The sequence below is a fragment of the Cnephaeus nilssonii genome (assembly GCF_951640355.1).
Source record: "Cnephaeus nilssonii genome assembly, chromosome: 13".
NCBI lineage: Eukaryota > Metazoa > Chordata > Mammalia > Chiroptera > Vespertilionidae > Cnephaeus > Cnephaeus nilssonii.
The window spans coordinates 76,996,705-77,014,186 of NC_137084.1; the positions used below are offsets into that span (position 1 = coordinate 76,996,705).

Below are 17,482 nucleotides of genomic sequence, written 5' to 3' on the forward strand. Positions count from 1 at the left end.
AAACTTATTACAAAGGGGGTCCTAATATAAGGTGACAGGAGATTTGACTTTGGGAAATTGGCACATGGTGTAATATACAGATCTTTTTAAAAAATATATATATTTTTTTATTGCTTTTTTACAGAGAGGAAGGGAGAGGGATAGAGTTAGAAACACCGATGAGAGAGAAATATCAATCAGCTGCCTCCTGTACACCTCCTACTGGGTATGTGCCCGCAACCAAGGTACATGCCCTTGACCGGAATCAAACCTGGGACCTTTCAGTCTGCAGGCCAATGCTCTATCCACTGAGCCAAACTGGTTAGGGCATATACAGATCTTATAATATAAAAACCCACATCTAAAACCTATATGTTCATGTTTATCAATGTCATCCCAATCAATTTAATAAATAAATATTTTTAAAAACTTATTACAAAGCTATAGTAATCAAAACAGTGTGCTATGGGCATAAAGGCAGACAAATAGACCAATGGAATAGAATAGAGAGCCCAGAAATAAACCCTTGCATAGATGGTCAAATGATTTTTTACAAACTCACCAAGAATATTCAATGGGAAAAAGAAAAAGACAGTCTTTTCAACAAGTGGTGCTCAAAAAAGAATAAAGTTGACCCTTACCTTACACAATATACAGGGTGGGGCAAAAGCAGGTTTACAGTAGTTCATATGGAAAATCTATATTAATAAAAGGGTAATATGCTAATTAGACTGGGAGACCTTCTGGATGTCCTTCCGGACAAAGCCATAGTGGCAGGGCTGAGGCAGAGGCGATTAGGGGCAATCAGGCCGGCAGGGGAGGGCAGTTGGGGGTGAGCAGGCCAGAGGGGGAGGGCTGTTGGGGGTGAGCAGGCCAGCAGTGGGGGCAGTTAGAGGCGATCAGGCCAGCAGGGGGAGTAGTTGGGGGTGAGCAGGCCAGCAGGCAGAGTGGTTAGCAGCGATCAGGTAGGCAGGTGAGTGGTTAGGAGCCAGCAGTCCCAGATTGTGAGAGGGATCGGGCCTAAACCAGCAGTTGGACATCCCTCGAGGGATCCCAGATTGGAGAGGGTGCAGGCTGGGCTGAGGGATTACCCCCCCCCCCCCGCCCCATGTACAAATTTCGTGCACCAGGCCACTAATAATACAATAATCAATAAATAGTAACACAAGAATAAACTCTGTGTTTCGCATACTCACAACTGTAAGCCCATTTTGCCCCACCCTGTACCTTAACATTATATAATATACAAAAATTAACTAAAAAAGGATAAAAGATAAAAAAGGATCAAAGACCAAATCATAAGAGCTAAAACTATAAATCTGTTAGAAGAAAACATAGAAGATTCCATATCCAAATAGGACGGATTTTTCTATAGTAGCAGAGCTTCATGACATTGAATTTGGTAATTTTTTTCTTAGATATGACTCCAAAAGTTTAGACAACAAAAGAAAAAAATCCAGATAAATCAGACTTTATCAAAATTGAAAACTTTTATGCATTATCAAGAGAGTGGCAGGACAACTCACAGAATAGGAGAAAATATTTGGAAATCATATACCAGATTAGGAATTAATATCCAAAATATATGAAGATATATAAAGAACTCCAACAACTCAACGCAAACAACCCAATTCAAGAATGGGCAAAGGATAATATATGAATAGCCAATAAGCACATGAAAAGATGCTCCAGATCACTAGCCATTAGGGAAATGCAAATTAAAACCACAATGAGATACCATTTTACTTCTACTAGGATGGCTGTTATAGAACAAAAACAAATCAGAACATAAGTGTTGGTAAAGACAGGAGAAACTGGAATCCTTGTACATTGCTGGTGGGAATTGTAAAAACAGAGCAGCCACTATGGAAAACAATTTGGAATTTCCCAATTGTTAAACATAGAATTACAATATGACCCAGCAATTCCACTTCTGGGCATACCAGTATACCCAAAATAATTGAAAGAAGGAACTCTTACAAATATTTTACACTGATGTTCATAGCAGCATTATTCACAATAGCCAAAAGGCAAAAACAACCCAAGTGTCCATCAACAGATGGAGAAGCAAAATGTGCTGTGTACATATAATGGAATATTATTCAGTCTTAAAAAGTACACATGCAACAACATGGATGAACCCTGAAAATATGCTAAGTGAAATAAACCAGACACAAAAAGATAAATATTATATAATTCCACTTATATGAGGTACATAGATTAGGCAAATTTATAGCGACAGAAAATAGAATAGAGGTTACCAGGGCCTAGGAAGAGAGGGGAATGAAGAACTATTGCTTAATTGGTACAGAGTTTCAGTTTGTGATGATGAAAAAGTTCTGGAAATGGATAGTGGTGATGGTTGCACACATTGTGAATGTACTTAAGTCACTGTATTGTATACTTAAAAATAGTTTAAAATGATAGCTCTGGCCAGTGTGGCTCACTTGGTTGGTCATTGTCCCACGCACTAAAGAGTTCAGGTTTGAGACTCAATCCCCGATGGGGGCATGTGGGAGGCAGCTGATTGCTTTCACATCAATGTTTTTCTCTCGCTCCCTCTCCCTTTCTCTCTCTCTCTAAAAGTCAATAAAAAAAATCTTTTAAAAAAATAGTTAAAATGATAAATTATATGTTACATTTTACCACTATGTGCTGGATACATAGGGACTAGAATAAGATAGATAACATATGAATTTAAAACATGTGCTTATAAAATAGTATTCATATTGCAAGAACACACATCAATGAATTATTAAAATTGAGACAACTCAAATTCTAAAATTAATTTAACAATACCAACTGCAATTTCATCTATATGCTAACAGCTTTCTGTGGACTTGACAAGTTGATCAAGAATAGTTTAAAAAAAAAAAAGAATAGTTAAGAATCTCTCTTTTTTTGACAGAAACTTTGTTGTTGTTAATTTAATGTTTTTATTGATTTCAGAGAGGAAGGGAGAGGGAGAAAAAGAAACATCAATGATGAGAGAGAATCATTGATTGGCTGTCTCCTGTACGCCCCCTACCTGGGGATCGAGCCTGTAACCCAGGCATGTGCCCTTGACCAGAATCGAACCCAAGACCCTTCAGTCCCCAGGCCAACGCTCTATCCACTGAGCTAAACCAGCTAGGGCTAGTTAAGACACTCTTGAAGAAAAACAAGGTGAAAATATTTGATCTACTAGATTTTAAGACTTATAAAATTGTTATAATCACGACTTTGAGGTAATTAAGGCATTATAGCCACGATAGGATAAGGAATGACAATTAGGTCAATGAAATATAACAGAGAACACAAAAACAGACCTAAGCACACAAAGATAGTTGATTTATAATAAAAATGGCATTTCAGAGCACCAGTGAAAGTATCGTCTTTTCTCCTCCCCTCACTCCCTCCACCATGGTCTAGAAGTGCTGTGGCCTGAGCCCACTGAAGCTGTGCTCACTCCTCCAGGTGAGTCTTCTGGGGTGCTGTGCTCCACAAGTGAAACCTGGCAGGATAGTCATTTCAATAACTAATTCTGGGACAACTAAATAGCCGCATAGAAAAAATGAAACGTAGTCACTACCTAACATCAGATACAACCTAACTTCCATATCTATAACATAAAGTAATAAAGGCTTAGGAGGTAATATATGGGAGACATCTTCCAAAATTATACTGTCATCTTAAACAGGAAACAAAAATAGAAAAATGCTGATAAGTTTAGCCATTTAATTTTTATTGAATTTATTGGGGTGACATTAGTTAATAAAATTGCATAGATTTCAGGTATACAGTCAAGTGGCCGGCTTGGAATACATCATCTGTATATTGCATTGTGTTTCACCACTCCAAGTCAAGTCTTCTTCTATCATCATTTATCCTCCCTATACCCTCTTCTACCTCTCCCAACACCCTTTCCCTCTGGTAGTCACCATGCTGTTGTCCGTGTCCATTCGGTTTTTTTCTTTACTTAATCCCTTTATCCTTCTCATCCAGCCCCCCTACCCCCTTCCACTCTGACAGCTGTCAGTCTGTATCCATGAGTCTGTTTCTATTTTGTTTGTTAGTTAATTTTGTTCATTAGATTCTGCATATAAGTGAAATCATATGGTACTTACCTTTCTTTGACTGGATTATTTCTCTTAGCATAATAATCTCCAAGTCCATCCATGCTGTCATAAAAGATAAGATTTTCTTTTTTTATGGCTGACTAGTATTCCATTGTTTAACTGTACCACGGCTTTTTTATCCACTCATCTATTGATGGGCACTTACACTGTTTCCAGATCTTGGATATGGTAAACAACACTGCAATGAATTTAGAGGTGCATACATTCTTTCGAATTAGTGTTTCAGGTTCCTTTGGATATATTCCCAGAAGTGGAATTGCTGGGTCATAAGGCAGTTCTGGTTTTTGTGTGTGTGTGTTTTGTTGTTGTTGTTACTCCACTGAGACAAACCAGCTAGGGCTGCCCACTTTTTAATTGAATTGTTTTATTTAATCCTCAACCAAGAATATGTTTTTATCAATTTTTGAGAGAGAGAGAGAGAGAGAGAGAGAGAGAGAGAGAGAGAGAGAGAGAAATTGAACATTGATCTCTGAGAGAAACATTGATCAGTTGCCTCCACTACTCGCCCAACCAGGGATTGAACCCGCAACCTAGGTATCTGCTTTGACCATGAATCAAACCTTCAACCTTTGGTGTACAGGATGACACTCCAACCAACTGAGCTCCCTGGCCAGGACTGGATTGTTTGTGGGTTGTTGTTTTTTTGGTGTTTTTGTACAGTGGAAAATTGTAACCCACCCCACCATTTTTTTTGACATTGTTTCTGTAAAGAAACAGCATGTTTGTATAAGAATCCTAGGAACTAACTGCAAAAGATACAGACTCCAACCGTCTGTCATCCCAGTTCTGGAAGATTTGCTGACCTTCAAATGTAAAACCAGGATGACGTAGAACCAGGATGACAAAGACCAGGATAATGCACGCCAGACCATCACTTGGCCGGTTTCAAGATCCTTATCAGAATGGACAGTGTTGCCTGCACGTAGAGATCTTTCCAACCTTCTCCTCTTGGTTTCTTTGTTCTGCTTTGCATCTCCTTCCTTATAAAAACTTCTGTCTGCACTGAGATGTTGAGATAGGCTTTGTGACAAGAGTCCCCCATCTCCTCAGGTGACCAGCACTTGAATAAAACCTTCCTTTTTACCAGCATCTATCTCACGAGTTTGGTTTTTGTGGCAGCAGGCAGGTGAACTTGGGTTCTGGTTACAAGATGTAGAAGTTCTTTAGAAAATTGAGATGTTAACCTCTTATCAGATGAATCATTGCCAAATATATTTTCTCATTCAGGGGGTTGTCTTTTCATTTTGTTGATGGTTTCCTTGCTGTGCAAAACCTTTTTAGTTTGATGTAGTCCCATTTGTTTATTTTTTCTTTTGTTTCCCTTGCCCAAGTTGATACATCAGAAAAAAATATATATTGCTAAAAGAAATGTCCGAGATCTTACTGCCTATGTTTTCTTCTAAGATTTTTATGGCTTTGAGTCTAATACTTAAGCCTTTAATCAGTTTTTAGTTCGTTGTTGTGTATGGTGTAAGAAAGTGGTTTATGGTTTTTTGTGGGGGTTTTTGCATATATCTGTCCAATTTTCCCAACACCATTTATTGAATAGATTTTCTTTACCCCATTGTATATTATTGCCTTCTTTGTCAAGTATTAATCGACCGTAAAGGTGTGGGTTTATTTCTGGGCTCTTTATTCTGTTCCATTGATCTATGTGTCTGCTTTTATGCCAGTGCCATTCTGTTTTGATTACTAGAGCCTTGTAGTATGGTTTGATATTAGGCAGCGTGATTCCTCTATGTTCCTTCTCAAGATTGCTGTGCCTATTTGGGGGTCTATTGTGGTTCCATATAAATTTGTGGAATATTTGTTCTAGTTCAGTGAAATATGCCATTGGTATCTTTTTGTTGTTTTAGAAAGGAGAGAGGAAGAGAAAGGGAGAGAGAGAGACATTGATGAGGGAGAAACATCAATCAGCTGCCTCCCACATGCTCTACACTGGGGACCAAGCATGTGACCTGAACAGGAATCAAACTGGTGACTTCTTAGTGCACTGGATGATGTCCAGCCAACTGAGTCACACAGCGCAGGGCACACCTTTGGTATCTTGATAGGAATTGCTTTGAATCTGTAGATTGCTTTAAGTAGTATGTACATTTCAATAATGTTAATTCTTCCCATTCATGAACACAATATAGGCTTCCACTTATTTGTAGCTTCTTCAATTTCTTTCTTCAGTGTCTTATAATTATTCAAGTATAGGTCTTTTACATTCTTGGATAATTTATTCCTATGTATTTTTCTTTATTCCTAGGTATTTTTATGCATTTGTAAATTGGATTTTTTTTTTTTTAGTTTTCCTTTCTAATAGCCCATTATTGTTGTATAAAAATGCCACCAATTTCTGAATATATATTTTGGGAGGGCTCCAGAGCCTGTCTGACCCATCTCGCTCAGTCTTGATTGGCTGGACTCCAGCAGCAAGCTAACCTACCAATCAGAGTGTCTGCCCCCTGGTGGTCAGTGCACATCATAGTGAGTGGTTGAGCGGTATTAGCATATCATTAGCATATTATACTTTGATTGGTTGAACAGCCAACCGGTCAACCAAACACTTAGCATATTAGGCTTTTATTATATAGGATGGATGCCAGATTTTATATATATATATATATATATATATATATATATATATATATATATATATATTTGATTTCAGAGAGGAAGTTAGAGGGGGAGAGATAGAAAAATCAATGATGAGAGAGAATCATTGATCAGCTGCCTTGTGCACACCCCCTACTGGGGATTGAGCCCACAACCCAGGCATGTGCCCTTGACTGGAATCGAACTCGGGACTCTTCAGTCCCCAGGCTGATGCTCTATCCACTGAGCCAAACCAGCTAGGGCTAGATGCCAGATTTTATCAAATACTTTTTCTGCATCTATTGATATGATCATGTGATTTTTATCCTTCATTTTGTTTATGTGGTGTATCACATTTATTGATTTGCAGATATTGTATTAACCTTGTATCCCTGGAGTTAATCCCACTTGATCAGGGTGTATGATCTTTTTAATGTATTGCTGGATCCATTTTGCTAATTTTTGTTGAGGATTTTAGCATCTATGTTCATCAGAAATATTGGCCTGTAATTTTTTTCTTTGTAGTGTCTTTATCTGGTTTTGGAATTAGGATAATGCTGGCCTCAAACTGAACTTGGCAGTCTTCCCTCCTCCTCTTGAATTTTTTGTAATAGTTTGAAAAGCCTCCATATCTGTGTGTTTTTCAGGGTTTTGTTTTTTTTTGTAATTGATTTCTAGTTTCATACCCTTGTGGTCAGAGAATATGCATGATATGATTTTAATCTTCTTAAATGTATTGAGAGTTGTTTTGGATCCTAACATGTGGTCCACCCTAGAAAATGTTCCATGGGCACTTAAAAGAATGTATAGTCTGCTGCTTTAGGATGAAATGCTCTGAAGATATCAATTAAATTCATCTAATCTAGTGTGTCATTTAGGGCCACTGTTTTCTTGTTGATTTTCTGTCTGGAAAATCTATCCATTGATGTCAATGGAGTGTTAAAATCCTCTACTATTACTGCTGCATTACTTTGATCCCTCCCTTTATGTCCATCGAGATTTGCTTTATATATTTAGGTACTGCTATGTTGGATGCATAAATGTTTACAAAGGTTATATTCTTTTTTTTTTTTTTTTTTTTATCTATGTTCATGAGGGATATTGGTACAAAGGTTATATTCTTTTGTTGAATTGCTCCCTTTATCATTATGCCGTGTACTTCTTTGTCTCTTACCATAGCCTTTATTTTAAAGTCTATTTTTTCAGTTATAAGTATTGCTACCCCAGCTTTTTTTTTTTCATTTCAATTGACATGAAATATTTTTTAAAATATATTTTATTGATTTTTTACAGAGAGGAAGGGAGAGGTATAGAGAGTTAGAAACATTGATGAGAGAGAAACATCAATCAACTGCCTCCTGCACATCCTCTACCGGGGATGTGCCCACAACCAAGGTACATGCCCTTGACCAGAATCGAACCTGGGACCTTTCAGTTCACAGGCCGAAGCTCTATCCACTGAGCCAAACCGGTTAGGGCATGAAATATGTTTTTATATCACTTTACTTTGAGTCTTTGTGAGTCCTTTCATTCATTTTTTAAAAATATATTTTTATTGATTTCAGAGAGGAAGAGGGGGGGGAGAGAGAGAGATAGAAACATAAATGATGAGAGAGAATCATTGATCGGCTGCCTCCTGCACACCCCCTACTGAGGATGGAGCCCGCAACCCAGGCATGTGCCCTTGACTGAAATCAAACTGCGATCCTTCAGTCCTCAGGCCGATGTTCTATCCACTGAGCAATACCGGCTAGGGCAGTGAGTCCTTTCATTCTGAGGAGACTCTCTTATAGATAGCATATATATATGGGTCTTGTTTTCTTATCCATTCAGCAACCCTGTGTCTTTTGATTAGAGCATTTAAACTATTTACATTTTAAATGATTTTTTAAAATTAAATTTATTGGGGTGACATTGGTCAACATGAACACATAGGTTTCAGGTGTGCGTTTCTATGTTACAAGATCTGTACATTGCACCATATGCTCATTACCCAAAGCCAAATCTTCTCCTGGCACCATATATTAGGACCCCCTTCCTCTACTCCCTTGCAACCACAACACTGCTGTTTGTGTTCATGGGTTTCAGTTTTATGTTCCACACATGAGTGAAATCATATGGTTCTTAGCTTTTTCTGAATGTTGTATTTCACTTAGCATAATGTTCTCAAGGTCCATCAATGTTGTTGCAAATGGTGCTATTTCATCCTTTCTTATGGCTGATAGTATTCCATGGGTATATGTTCCACGTCTTCTTTACCCAGTCCTCTTTTGGCTGTTTCCATGTCTTGGCCACCATGAATAATGCTGCAATGAACATAGGGGCAAATATATCTTTGTGAATACATGATTTTGAGGTTTTCGGTGTATGCCCAGGAGAGGAATTGCTAGGTGGTATGGTAGTTCTGTTCTCAATTTTTTGAGGATTGCCAGAGTGCTTTCCATTGTGGTTGTACCAGTCTACGTTCCCACTAGGAGTGGATGAGGGTTCCCTTTTTTCCACAACCTCTCCAACACTTGTTATTGCTTGTCTCGTTGATAATGGCCACTCTAACAGGTGTAAGGTGGTATCTCATTGTAGTTTTGATTTTGATTTCCCTAATTGCTAATGAGGTTGAACATCTTTCCATATATCTATTGGCTGTTCATATGTCTTCCTGGGAAAGGTGTATTTTTAGGTCGTCTGCCCACTTTTTGATTGGGTTTGTTTGTTTGGTGCTGAGTTTTAGGAGTTCTTTATGTATGTTGGAAATTAAACCTTTGTTGGAGCTACTATTGTTAATAGTGCTTATTATTATATTTTTAATTATTATATTATGTATAATAAATATTATATTATTAATATTTGCAAATATTGTCTCCTATCTGGTTGGCTGCCTCTTTGTTTTGTTGTCAGTTTCTTTTGCTATGCAGAAGCTTTTTAGTTTGATATAGTCCCATTCATTTATTTTTGCCTTTACTTCCCTTGCCTTTGGGGTCAAGTTTATAAAATGTTCTCTATGACCAATAAAATGCTTATTGAAAGGTGCATTTTAAAAAATATATATATTTTTAATTGATTTTAGAGAGGACAGGAGAGGGAGAGGAAGATAGAAACATCAATGATGAGAGAGAATCATCAATTGGCTGCTACCTGCATGCCCCACACCCATGATTGAGCCTGAACCTGGGCATGTGCCCTTGACTGGAATCAAACCTGTGACCCTTTAGTTCACAGGCTGGCGCTCTACCCACTGAGCAAAACCAGCCAGGGCATGTTTGCCATTTTAATTATGATATGTCTAGGTGTGGGTCTCTTTGGGTTCATCTTGATTGAGACTCTCTGCCTTGTGAGCTTGTGTGACATTTTTCTCCACCAGGTTAGAAAAGTTTTCTGTCATTTCTTTAAACAGGTTCTCTGTTCCTTCATCTCCCTCTCCCTCTTCTGGTATTCCTATAATTTAGATGTTTTATTTCATGTTGTCCCAGAGGTCCCTTAAACTATCTCCCTACTTTTTAATTCTTTTTTTCTATTTGCTGCTCTAATTGGGTATTTATTTCTACTTTGTCTTCCAAAGTGCTGATTTGATCCTCTGCTTCAACCAATCTACTTTTAATAACTTCCAGTGTGTTCTTGATATCAGATATATCATTCTTCATTTCTGTCTGGTTCTTGTTAATGGCCTCTATTTTCCTTTTCATGCTGTTGTAATTTGCACTAAGTTCCTGAAGCATCTTTATAACCATTGCTTTTTACTCTAATAGGTTGCTTGTTTCCATTTCATTTAGTTCTTTTTCTGGAGATTCCTTTTTTTTTTTTTTTCTCTCATTTGGGGGTTATTTCTTTGTCCCCATTTTAGCTGTCTCTTTGTATTTGCTTCTATGTATTAGATAGAACTGTTATGCCTCCCATTCTTTGTGGACTGGCCTAATGTAGAAAGTGTCTTGAGGTGTCTAGTGGTGCATTTTCTTTGTTCACCTGAGCTAGATGCTCTAGGAATCCCCTTGTGTGTATTATTTGGGCTCTCCTGTTGTAATTGGGACTTGATTATTGATGTCCCATTTGTGAGAGGATCTCCCCTCTGACTTGCTGCCAATAAGGTTCAACCCCAATGTTGGCATGCCACCTGTTATACATATATGTGCTTTGGGTCTGCTATTTTTAGGGCTTGCTGGATTTTGCTCTGATGTTGTTGAATCTGGTCCCTTGGTGTTTCTATCCTGGACCTCCTGAGAGCTTCTTTAGTGTAGGTGACTGTGAGTCACTCTCCCTTTCTGGTCTTGGGAAACCTGATTCACGCCCAAGAGGTTGAAGTCTCTCGTATTCCAGGTCGGGGACTTGTTAGCCCAGAGGCTGGGTCTGCCTTAAGTCTCACACCTTGATTGTCCTGTTCTGAGTTGTACTCACTTCTCCAGTGGAGGTGGTCCCACAGGTGTCAGCTTCAGATACTTGGGATCCTGCTGGTGTTTGCCTCCCAGTGCTATCTGGGGTGGTATCTGCAGCGGGACCCCAAACACTATTTCTGACTAATTAGACCAGGTGAAGACTCAAAGCCTCCAGAGACACACCTCAGCCTGCAGGCTGATTGGAAGGAGTCATGAGTAACATTGGGCAATTGTCCACAGGTGAGGTGAGGGTTTCCTTCAGGGTGGGGCAATTGCTTCTGCCTGGAGGCTAATGGTTATTCTCAGACTCTTAATAGGCCTCAGAAACTCCACAGGGTGGACAAGGGGTTTTCCAATAGGGTGGGTCAATTGTTTCCCGTCCCCCCCCCCTCCCCAGGCTAAAAACATCTAGATAGAAAAGGTCTGCCTAAGAAAGATGATCTCTACAGTGTGACGGAATGACTCAGCACAGAAAACCAGGGTGTTTGCTTTCTGATCTCTAATCCCAGAGCCCTCAACCCTGGCTTATGCTTACACAGCTCCAGTCCACTCTGCCCTCCCTCCCTGAGCCCAAGGTGAGTGGCTGCACTCAAAATTTTGTGTTGGGCCTTTAAGTGGGTGCCTGTATTTCCAGCTATATCTCCCCGACAGACAGCAAGCCCCTTGCTTTTCACAGCCAGATGTTATGTAGGTACCCTTCTCAGTTCTCATGCTCTCTGCTGGGGGTCCCAGCTTGGGAATTAGATCCCAGAGTTCTCAGTTGTAACCCCCCCCCCCCACAGCTGAGATATCTCTCCAGAACTTCAGCTGCTGTCTGTGGGAACCCAACCAGCCCTTTCATGCCTCTGCCCTTCCTACCAGTCTCTATAGTCTTTCCATCCTTTGTTATCAGGATCCTATCCAACTAGTCTTCAGTTAATTATTCATGATGGTTTTTTGTATTTTAGTTGTAATTCCTGTTTGGTCCTGGGAGTGTGTCTGTTTAGTATTAACTTACTCCACTGCCATTTTTTAAAAAACATATTTTATTGATTTTTCACAGAGAGGAAGGGAGAGGGAGAGTCAGAAACATCGATGAGAGAGAAACATCGATCAGCTGCCTCCTGCACACCCCCCACTGGGGATGTTCCTGCAACCAAGGTACATGCCCTTGACCAGAATCGAACCTGGGACCCTTCAGTCTGCAGGCCGATGCTCTATCCACTGAGCGAAACCAGTTAGGGCTCCACTGCTATTTTTAATCTTAATCTAGCCATTTTAAAATTAAGACTGTTGCCTCCCTGTGGTCATTAACCATAAACTAATCTCAACCTTTTATCAATCCGTATCAATTTCCCACTTTGAAAGATTCACCTTAAACCAACTGAGCCCTTATCCCAATTCCTGAAGATATAACTTACCCAAATATTTGCCTTTTGAATTATTACCAAGACTCTGTCAATCTGATGTTCTTCCTTGCTATAGGTTTAATAACTCAGCTTTGTTTGATCAACAGGTTTCTGTGGTGATCTTCGTGGGAAGTAAAACATTGATAGGCATATCTTTTTAAATATAAATGTAAATATTTATAGATAATTTGATAGAATTTCTGAGATCTGCTCCAAAATTAATTTTTAAAATCAGAAAGTAGATAGGGGTAGAAAAACTTATAAAGTTTTGAAGATGGGAGTTCATTATAATATTCTGTCTGCTTTTGTATGTTTTAAATTCTTTATGATAATAAAAAAGTTCTTTTTCTTCTTCTAGTCCTTAAGAGGAATGTTCATGAAGATCACATTAAAGTTACACTATCTGACCATGACTATCAGACTCAAAACCAGAGAGCATCTAGGCAAATGTAGCTTAAGTTATACTGAATTTTGCTCCTAATGGAAGGCAGGAAAGAGAAGACTGGTTATAGATTTGAGAGAAATAATTACTTTTACTGCCCTCTTACAACACCCCTAATTATATAACTAATAGATATAACCAACTCAAATTTTACATTTAAATATTGGTTAAAGGTGGTAGATAACATTTCCTGTGCTTTATTTATTCAGAGCGTGAAACTGTGCTATAGTCTTCTGACTTCTTAGTTGTGCTTAAAATGTGCTCCCTCCTGTATTCTGTTCTGGAAAAATGAAGCTTCTTATAATTTTGTTAGAACCTCACACCCTGAAATGGGCAGTTATTATTATTACATACACACACAGAGTGATGCTCAATTTGAGGTTTTGAATAGCTACTCATGTAAGTTGACTTTTCTGTGCATTTGTATCGAGGTGGATCCAGCTCAGGTTGATGTCCTGGGAACCAGTGAGGCTCTCGCTTAAATCCTGAGGGAAGAGAAAAGAGAAGACAAGTGGAATCAGTCAATAGTAAGGAGTCTTAGTAACCAATTTCATTATTACTTCTGAGGGAATAGAGAGTGAGTCCTGTAAAATTCAGAAGAGAGAGAAATAGTTCACTCATTCATTCATTTATTCACTCATTCAGTTAACTTTTATTTGAGTTCCTTCTATGTTCCAGGCCTTGAATTAGGTCCTGAGAATTTAAGAATTAAAAAGAATAGTCCACCTACTATGGTTTGAAAGTGGCATTTTGTTATTGTAGCTTGTATCATATGTTGTTTCAAAGTAGTGTCCAAACTGGAAAGAAAAAGTAATAGATTAAAAATATAGGCGTCTACATCCAATATTTGGAAATAAAGGACACAGTGACATGAATTCTAATATGTTCTGTCATATTTTAGATTAACTAGAGGTATATATACCATTAGAGGTCTATATATATTACTCTATATCCTACTAACTTTCATAACCTTTTTATGTTTACTTAAGAGACCTAAAAGGGCAAGGACCAGGGGGAAAGCTAGCCTAAGTCAGAAGACATTGCATATTTCTTTAGATGAATAAAATTCAAACAAGAAGAGAAAGAGTACTACCCATATTTTTATTACCTTACAATAATATAATATTCAACTTGATAGTAAAGTGGGATAGGTATTCCAGCTAAGAACAGCTTCCCTCCCCCAACCACTTCACTGAAAAGAAGTATGAGAGATTTCAGCCTTAGAAGTTATCAGATTCTTGCCTCTCAAATGGCCACTATTTCTTTTGCTAACAGAAGGAAACAAAGGAAGAGAAAGTTACATTACCTGGGAAGGCAAGGGTTTGGGCTGTATTATATTCCTTAGATCATATCTTTCTTGGTTCCAGTTGCCTATCAGGGTACGATTTGAATAGGTATTCTCATTAGTGGTGCATCTCCATCCATACTGGAAAAACTTGGATATATCATTCCAATCTGTCCACACTTCAGCATGGCCATCCGCATTAATGAGGCTGCCATAGTGCGGGTTTGTAAGGAAACAGGAGAGGAACTCTCTCTGGGAAAAGATGAGAAAAGAAAAGCTTCTTATAAAAATCAGAGAGCAGAAAAGGCCTCCCCTTTTCACCCTTGGCCAAACATAATATAAGCACACCTCACTAAGAGTCTAGGCTTTCCTTCCAATTTGATTGCTGTCATTCTGTTTCCTTTTCTCCAGGTCCACAAGTCCTTTGACCTATCCTCTCAATCAGCAGTAATGAATGACTATATAGATTAGATGCTCCCCTCAAAAATACAGAAAAACTTTAGTAACCCCAATACTATATACTAGCTAAATGTTCAGGTAATTTTGAGATGTGGGAATTTAAGAACCAGGAGTATTTCCCTGGCCTGTGTGGCTCAGTTGGTTGGAGCATCGTACACCAAATGATGGTGGGTTCGAGTCCCAGTCAGGGCACATACCCAGGTTGTGTAATGGGTCACCAGTCGGGGTGCATGCAGGAGGTAACTTATCAATGTTTCTCTCTCATTGATGTTTCTCTCTCTCTCTTCCTCTCTCTAAAAAAAATAAAAGTATTGTTATAGTCAAAGAGAATAGGGATAAGTGAGAACTGGAAAACTAGATAACACAATAAATGATCAATAAATGATAGTTTCCTTCCTTCTAGGGCCAATTCAAATGCAATTATTCCATATGCCTTCCCTTGTTAACTTATTTGTCTCACAACGTACTTCATGTTCATATCTTTCTATATTTATAACTTCTACCATGTGTCAAGAGTTTTTAAAAATATTTTTTAATTGATTTCAGAGAGGAAGGGAGAGGGAGAGAGAGATAGAAACATCAATGATGAGAGAGAAGCATTAACTGGCTGCCTACTTCATGCTCCCCTCTGAGGATCAAACCCACAACCAGGGCATATGCCCTAATAGGGAATGGAACCATGACCTCCTGGTTCATAGGTTGACGCTCAACCACTGAGCACACAGGCAGGGCTGAAGAGTTCTTTAAGTAAACTTTCAATACCCTATACTGGACTGTAAATCCCTGAGGACAGGATTTGTGTCTTATTCATTATCACACTCTCTTCTTCTGCCTGACCTCTCAATCAACAGTTCTTTGAACATACCAGATGACCAATATCTGAATTTCAAGTTGTAAGAAATCAAAAGAAGCCTACCCATTTTTATTTTTGGCAAAAAAAAAATAAAAATGAAAGTCTGGTCCCTTGGCTTAGGGACAAGACATTACCTTCCGTAAAGAAAAGTAATTTGATCCTGAGGAGCTTATGTTGTTTGTAGATTCTCTAGGAGAGTGACAGAAAACCTTACTCTTCTGGTCCATGTTCTTTAAAAGAAGAGATGTCACCAAACCTGGCCCTCCCAGTCCTTAAGCAGAGAAAGAATGTAGATCACTCGATCACCATGACCAGGTCACCACTCACCCACCTTTCCACAGGTAGGGACAAAGCCAATACTGTCCTCTCACTGATGTGCCTTTGCAAAGATAGGTGCATGCACTGATGTCAACAAACAGCATAATGACTAAAGCGTAGCTGGTACCACAATGTTCAACAGGCTTAGTATTCAGGCTGCAGAGCAAGGCGATACTGTCCTGGGGCAGTAGGATACATATCATCATCCACTCAGTTTTCCACTCCTGGAACCCGGGGCTTATCTTTGACACCAATTTCTCTTTCAACCCCTTACATCACCCAATCATGAGGTCTTGTTGATTTTTTAATTAGCCCACTAGCCTCTATCCCCACTGCCAAGTTACAGTTCAGATCTCCCTCTCAGCCCTGGACTCTATGACTGCAAAAGCCTCCTATTTGATCTCCATGCCATCAGTCTAGTTCTCCAATCCTTCTGTTTTGTTAATCCTCACCCGAGGATATTTTCCCGTTGATTTTGAGGGAGTGGAAGAGAGAGGGAAAAACAGAGAGAAACATCCTTGTGAGAGAAAAACATCAATTGGTTGCCTCCCGAATGAGCAGCAACCAGGGCCCAGACCTGGGAGCAACCTGCAACCGATGTATGTACCCTTGACTGGAATAGAACCAGGACCCTTCAGTCTGCAGGCTGATGCTCTATCCACTGAGCCAAACCAGCTAGGGCTTTCCAATACTTCTTCACACAAAAAAAGCAGGACTTTTGAAAATAAAAATTTGTGTCCTCTTCCTATTTAAAATGTTTCGGTGTCTGGCCACTGTTTCAGAATAAGGATCAGGCTATTAAAATGGCTTATAACGTTCTGTATGGCCTGGCCCCTGCTTATTTTTTCAGTGTCATCTATTATCTACTGTCCCTCCAACTACATTTTCAGCCAAACTCTGAAAAGGGGGTGGGCGGAGTATGGGGAGTATGCTTCTCCATCATGCTTTTGCATATATTGTTCCTTCTGCCTCTTCACTCCTCTTGACTCGGGTAGAGTATACTTTCCTCCCATAGCTTTCAACTCGTTTCAATGCCAGGGAATCTTTCACTTTCCCCCCCAAAATTTCAAGGTTTCCCTTCTGTGTGCTCCCACAGCACCCTGAATCACTCCACCCACAGCTAAATCAGCATTGCCTCTTTGGCTGTGCGTCCTTCACCAGACTACAAGCTCAGTGAAACCAGAGGCCACATCCTGCTCATCCGTATTCGCATCGATCTAACCGTCCTCACAGTGGCACACAACAGGCACCCAATATGTCTTCAATGAATAAAAGGCAGGAGATGGAAGCACCTGGAGACATTCCGAGCAGTAGAGACAATGGCCAGCAGCCATTTTGGATGAGACGAAGACTTCTAAAACCCTCTGTGGCAGGAACCAGCAGAACACAGTCGGCCCGAGTCCCGCCCCGCTTCCTTCACTCAGAACTCGCCTCCCCCGCGGCCTCTCCCTCTGCGCTACCGACTGCTTGTGACCTCATGCTTGGGTGACGAAGTCGCTCAGGGCCACCCAAGGGCTCAGAGGACTTTATTTCAGACTCCCGAGGGGGGTGGGCGGAGTACGGGGACGGCGTGGTCGGCGTCTCCCTTTTGCACTCGTAGTTATTTTCATCCCGGGGTGCTGCTGTACTCGTTTGTCCAGGCCCCCAAGCGCTGTGGCGCGTCATCAACCAGCGACGGGCGAGGCGCCGTCAG

At 39.7% G+C, this 17,482-nt stretch overlaps 1 protein-coding gene across 1 annotated transcript; it reads right to left on the reverse strand.

Moving 5' to 3' along the window:
• Positions 1-12,103: 12,103 nt before the first annotated feature.
• Positions 12,104-17,415, reverse strand: CFAP68 (cilia and flagella associated protein 68). Its single transcript, XM_079788485.1, has 4 exons — positions 17,082-17,415; positions 14,181-14,411; positions 13,605-13,671; positions 12,104-13,359 (listed from the first exon to the last, which is right to left on the reverse strand). The coding sequence occupies exons 1-4, from the start codon at positions 17,121-17,123 to the stop codon at positions 13,184-13,186; spliced, it is 516 nt and encodes a 171-aa protein (XP_079644611.1). The 5' UTR covers positions 17,124-17,415; the 3' UTR covers positions 12,104-13,183.
• Between the last annotated feature and the right edge of the window lie 67 nt (positions 17,416-17,482).